At 39.9% G+C, this 6,519-nt stretch overlaps 1 protein-coding gene across 2 annotated transcripts; it reads right to left on the reverse strand.

The window, feature by feature from the left end:
- Positions 1–802: 802 nt before the first annotated feature.
- On the reverse strand, positions 803–1,995 carry LOC121860165 (holotricin-3-like). 2 transcript variants are annotated; one of them, XM_042357223.1, is made up of 3 exons: positions 1,926–1,995; positions 1,291–1,375; positions 803–1,245 (listed from the first exon to the last, which is right to left on the reverse strand). In XM_042357223.1, the coding sequence occupies exons 1-3, from the start codon at positions 1,926–1,928 to the stop codon at positions 962–964; spliced, it is 372 nt and encodes a 123-aa protein (XP_042213157.1). In that variant the 5' UTR covers positions 1,929–1,995; the 3' UTR covers positions 803–961. The 2 variants fall into 2 exon arrangements, with proteins under 2 accessions (XP_042213157.1, XP_042213156.1); XM_042357222.1 differs by having other exon boundaries at positions 803–1,375.
- Positions 1,996–6,519: the final 4,524 nt, after the last annotated feature.

The raw sequence follows: 6,519 nt of genomic DNA on the forward strand, positions 1-6,519 counted from the left end.
GTCAGGCCGCACCTCGATTATGCAGTTCAGTTCTGGTGCCCTTATTATAGAATGGATATAAATTCACAAGAGTCGGTGCAGCGAAGAATGACGAAAATGATTCGGGACTTAAAACCTTCCATATCAAGATAGGTTAAAGAAACTAAACTTGCATTCCCTAGAAAGACGAAGAGTGCGGGGAGATATGATAGAAGTATTTAAGTGGGTGAAAGGAATCAATAGGAGATATAGATAAAGTTCTTATAATATCCGAGCAGGATAGGACTCGAAGCAACGGATTCAAGTTGGATAAGTTTAGGTTTGGAGATAGGAAGAAATTGGTTCAAAATGGTGGTGGACGAGTGGAACAAGCTTAGCAACTTTGTAGTAAGTGCTAGAGCGCTGGAAAGTTTTAAAAGGAGGCTAGATAGATTCATGGATGATAGAGAGTGGTAGTAACTCTCGACAGGAGCTGCCATGCACAGGCCAACCGGCCTATTGTAGACTCCTTATTTTCTTATGTTCTTATGTTCAAAGTCATTTACCACTTTACTTCATCATCATCATCATCATCATCATTGTTGTTATCATTTACTCAACAACTACGGTCTTTATTCACGTACAGTACAGTAAGTCAGTTAATATACTAGTCTAGAGGGTCTGTCTGTCTGTCTTTCTTGTGTGTGTGTGTGTGTGTGTGTGTGTGTGAGCTCGTGTGTGACTGTAAAAACCATTCCCCAAAAGTTACTTAACACTCAGGTCGGATCGTGAAATATAAGGATCACTCTTTATTGTTTACAAGTTGTTTTAAAGAGAGAGGCAATGAAAACATGAGGTTTATTAAAAGAAAATATACATTTGGGTCTCTACAACACATATGACTCTCACTCTCGTATCTGGAAGAGTGAGGTGTTCCAGATAATCCTGAATATCGAAGAGTTCCCCTCCTTCGTGGTGTTTGGTTCTACCGAAATAAAACAACCTATTTCCTATGGCCATAACCGCCACCACCGTGTCCACCATGTCCACCGCCATGTCCACCACCGTAGCCGCCACCGTGTCCACCACCATGACCACCACCATGACCACCGTAGCCGCCACCATGACCACCACCGTAGCCGCCACCATGTCCACCGCCATGTCCATATCCACCTTTGGGACCAGCAATGTTGTAATTGTTGTTAGATGTCCCACCGACTCCTCCGTAGCCTCCGTGTCCACCACCATAGCCGCCTCCGTGTCCACCACCACCGTAGCCTCCACCATGTCCACCTCCGTGTCCACCACCACCCCCACCGTAGCCACCACCATGTCCGCCTCCATGGCCACCCCCGTGTCCACCAGCCTGGCTAAGGGACGCCAGCAGGAGGACACAAGCCAGTGCAAGGAGAATCTTCTGCAACAAACACAGACAAAATATTAAGAAACAACTTAATCAACTTTCAGAAATTATCAACAAACCAATCCTATTGTACTGCCACCACCTGGTAATTACTACACCTGTACGTTATACTTATATCTGTATTAACATTGATATTTATAAATAATGTTTCTGAATCTGAATATGTAGCTTACAGGTCCTGATACAATGGATTCATTTTTACGTTTAATTTCCACTTCCGCTTGTGGTATCTATCTTACGTTAACAGATGCCAATAAAGATGTTCATGGTTGCTGTGTTTGTGTGTTTACAGGAAACTTTTAGTATTTTTATGGGAACAAATATCACTAGTGAACCTGTGAACTGACTCCTAAAAAGACAACATTAACTCGCTTGAGATCGGGCCAAAGCTCAGTATTTTCTCAGGTAATAATTGCTATATATTAAGAGTTCGTAAACTACTATCAACTTTTAATAATCAAATATTGTTTATTATTTACAGCTGTTTTTGTTTTATCTAAATGAAAAGCCAATAGACTCCCTACAGGCTTGGCTCTCCACTTACCATTATGGGTGATTATCACGAGGGACGGTCGGTACTGAACTGTCTGCTGAGCCCTAGAGACATAAAGCTTTTATACTGGCTTTCAGGTGGCACAATGAAAGCGATTTGTTCCGTGAGGTGACCGAGGCAGGCGGTGCCAAGCTGCCTCCCTCGGTGAAAGTGTAACAATGGGTGATGAAATGAACCTGGATAACTTATTGACTACGTGAGAGTTTTGTCGGTGTCAGTACAGTGTTGTAGCAGTGTATGGTGTTGGTTACGCAGGGTGAGTATTGTGTACGTGTATATCTATATATATTCCCAAAAGCCTTAATGGAAAGTGACTATACTATTTATGGAACAAGAACAAACTTTTGCCCGCCCGTCGTATCTTACTGGCCTGACCTAACAAGAATTATAAAACGGTTCCTTAACCTCAATAATACACACACACTAACAAGGTAAAGATACATACATTACAACGATATCCAATAATACGGCTGTAACTTGTCCATCTAATCTGGGACCTTGCTAAATATATAAATGCAGAGACAGCTGTATACCTCATCTTCTAAAGCTATCTATATATATCTATGTCTGTCTATATCTGTCTGTTTGTCTGTCTATAAATTCGGTTACCAGGCCCATTGATAACACAAAGAGTGAGTTGAAATCCCCCGACCGTTCCACCCAGACGTAATCTTGAAAACTGACCTAACTCAAGGTGAGGGTCAAGCTGATTACTTTACCTGTCGATTGGTCTCGCTTATTTCTGACGAGTACTTATGACCACGAGAGATTTTTGTTAAATTACATAAATTCTTAAACATCCAGGTATAAGTCCAATCACAACTACAGTTACAGATATTAATACCTGTACAGTCATACAAACATAAGAATTGATATAGAGATTTTAGCAATTTATTCATTAATTAAAAACATAACAGGTGTAAAAGATCCCATAATTGAAACATTACACAAGCAATCTTTAGTATTAATATTAATTACCAAACTTTATTTTATATATAGCAAGATATTGAAATGATATTATCGTTATTCTATTAATATCATATTTTCTCGCCAAGTTCTCAATCTTCTATAATTGTCATTCCTCTTTGGGGTTAAATTTGTTTCATTGAGAACTTGGGTGCGTTGTGCCCAGACACTTGTGTTGTTGAAACGAGAGGCGTCAGTCACACTAGACATATAATAACGCCGCTGTTGGCATTTTGTTATGATCCTGATATAACTGTATTTTGTGTTTGTTTCCTGTAACTGTACTTGTCTCTGTTCCCTGTAATTGTATTGTTAGAACAGTTGGTAATATATTTATTATCAACTGTGGACCTCTGAGAGTTTGTTGTCTACCGTACGACAGAATGGACTGGTCACCGTATTACAGAATGGATATAGAATCCCGAGAAAGAATTCGGAGGAGAATGACGAGACTAATCCCGGGCATTGGGAACCTTGAGTATAGAGACAGGTTAAAGCTTCTTAATTTGCACTCCCTCGAGAGACGTAGAGTGAGGGGCGATATGATAGAGGTGTATAAATGGAAGTCAGGGCTAAACAAAGGGGACATTACAAAGGTACTCGAACTATCCAACCAGGAGCGAACTCGTAACAATGGTTTTAAATTAGACGAATTTAGATTTAGGCGCGAAATTGGTAAACATTGGTTTGGAAAATAGAGTAGTGGATGAGTGGAACAAGTTACCAAATATCATCATTAACTCGAATACGCTGGATAGCTTCAAACATAGGTTGGAGTGATATTTGAGCAATAGGGGTTGGGTGTAAACGGGACTGCCCAGTATGGGCCAATAGGCCCGCTGCAGTTTCCTCCATTCTTATGTTCTTATGTTTCTTGGCCGCCCGGTGCACCTCTCACTACACCGAGAGGGGCTACCGTTAATCCGTAACTTGCATTTCCGTATGTGCTGATTGGTTGGTTGCCTTCTCGCACTGTGATTGGTTACCGTTGACGCAGGGCCGGATTCAGGAGTGGGCAAAGTGGGCAGCTGCCCAGGGGCCTCCACAATCTGGGGGCCTCCACATATTACAATATTTTATTTATTTGTTTATTCATTTGGATTATTTTTATTTTCATTCTTTAAAAAGTCATTTTATCTATAAATATACAGTTAATTAAAAATTTCTTAATGTTCTAATTTTCCCAATATAACTGCATATGGCTTCAAAATTCTCCAAAGAAGTGTTCAAATTTCAAAATTTTCCCGGGGGGCTTACAGCGCCCCCCGGAACTCCCAGATGTTTAGGCTCGCTTCACTCGCCACCCCACCCTCTTGGGTAGTTATAATGAGGGGGGCCTCCACAAAGAGGCTGCCCATGGGCCTCCACAGGTCTAAATCCGGCACTGTGTTGACGTCACAAAACTAAGTTCTCGTTGACAATACAGAAAACGTGAGACTATACTAAGTAAACTAAAGAAAAAATAAAATTTACTTTAGTATATGTTTCTATTGTAGTTTATGATAGAAATGATTAATGTTTGTATCTTATGTGATACTGTTACAAAACAACATTGATATATATATATAATATTGTCATGTGTAGCGTTTATATATATATATATATATATATATATATATATATATATATATATATATATATATATATATATATATACACACTTCATTTTTAGTCCATATAACACGCGGACTTTGAACATATAATCAACTCGAACCCTCGACCTACTGTGTGGGACCAGGGAACGTTACCGACCATGCCACAAGGATACTAAAAGCAGTTCTAGACTATGTTATATTTCACACAATGGTTGTTGATTATATGTTCAAAGTCCGCGTGTTATATGGACTAAAAATGAAGTATATATGGTACCTCGTGTTTCATACCAGCTGGATTCGGTAAAATGCTACTGACATCCACATAAGCGGCACGGGCAGTTCCCAATGGGAGGTTCACGGCGCCATCAGCTGGATGAACAGGCTTTGTGTGAAATATAACATAGTCTAGAACTGCTTTTAGTGTCCTTGTGGCATGGTCGGTAACATTCCCTGGTCCCACACAGTAGGTAAAGGGTTTGAGTCCTGGCTGGTGAGGTCGTTGATTATATATATATATATATATATATATATATATATATATATATATATATATATATATATATATATACACACAATCAACACCTCAGCCTGTTAGATTCAACCACGGCCCGACTGTGACGGGGGAATAACCACTGGACCACCAAGATACTAAAAGCAGTTCTAGGCTCTGTTATATTTCACACAAAGCCTGTTCAACGAGCTTATGGCGCCGTGAACCTTAATGGGGACTACGTATCCGTATCGTGAGTGGTCAGGGTAACGTTTTATCAAATCCGGCTTCGAAACACGAGGATCCCTGGTGGTCCAGCGGTTTGCGTTTCCCGGTCACAGTCATGGGCTCGAGGCCGTGGGTTCGAATCCTGGTGGGGTTGAGTGTGTGTGTGTGTGTGTGTGTGTGCAGGCTTTGCAAAAGGCTTTCGATGAATCGTCTTCTACCCCAGACAACCAGGGTTGAAAATCCGGGTTCAGCAACCAGTCTTGGCGAAATTTCTGCCTGGGCGCCATTTCAACCTGTAAATGTATTCACTCTTCAGAAAAAAATCTCAGCTAGTTCCTCTGATTGAGCATCAAGAAATTAAATTTCCCCCCGAGTTTTGGTAAAGAAGGGGAAATATAATGGGATTCTCGCCTTAAGGAGATAAAAAAATATTACTTTTTCCCGATAGAGCTGACTTTACCACAGTCTACGTATGACGTGAACGAAAGAGCTAAATAAATTAATTAATATTTAAAAGTGAAACAAAATATATAGTTAACTCACCAAAACAATGTTACTGGAGTGAGACTGTCTGAAGAAGGAAGTAGTACAGCACACAGCAGGACTGCACCACTAAATCTCCTGTAAGGAAAACGTTCGGTTTAAGTTATTTTATACTGAATATTCACTTTTACTGTGGAGGTACAGTACAGTAGTTCCATTGCAAGAGTTCACAATAAGACAAAGCCTGAGATAGTTCCTCCTTCCTACCAAGACGTACATGTTCTAAGAAAAGAAGAAAATATGTATATATTTGATGGATAACTTTCCTATTTATTATGAAGACTTATTGAATACTAATAAATCCTTAAAATATTGAACAATCAAATATTATCTTACCAAAACTCAGAAGGTTGTTTGAAGATATTTGGTTTTCAAGCTCAGAGGAATAAGGCATCTGGAAATCACTGCTATATACAAGGACAAGGCTTCTATGTTTGGCCTCACCATTTCCGTAACTTTACAGACCGACATAAATGTTAATATCACATTATATTTTATTTGAAATTTATTTTTACAAACATTTATTCATTATCTGACTAGAAATTAGCCAAATTTATAACATTTCCGTAATTTCCGTATCTCCGGAAGACTGACGTCACGGCGTCCGTAAACGTCTTTTGTTTGGGTGACCGCTCGTTTGGGAGGAGCTGTGTACGGCTGTGCGCTGCTCTGAGCCCCTGCGTCTGCGAATCGTGTGTGGGAGTCAGACCACCACACTAAGATGTGTAAATTCATAGTAAACAAGTGATTCAATCTTTTAGTT

The sequence above is a fragment of the Homarus americanus genome, unplaced genomic scaffold (genome assembly GCF_018991925.1).
Source record: "Homarus americanus isolate GMGI-L3 unplaced genomic scaffold, GMGI_Hamer_2.0 scaffold5831, whole genome shotgun sequence".
NCBI lineage: Eukaryota > Metazoa > Arthropoda > Malacostraca > Decapoda > Nephropidae > Homarus > Homarus americanus.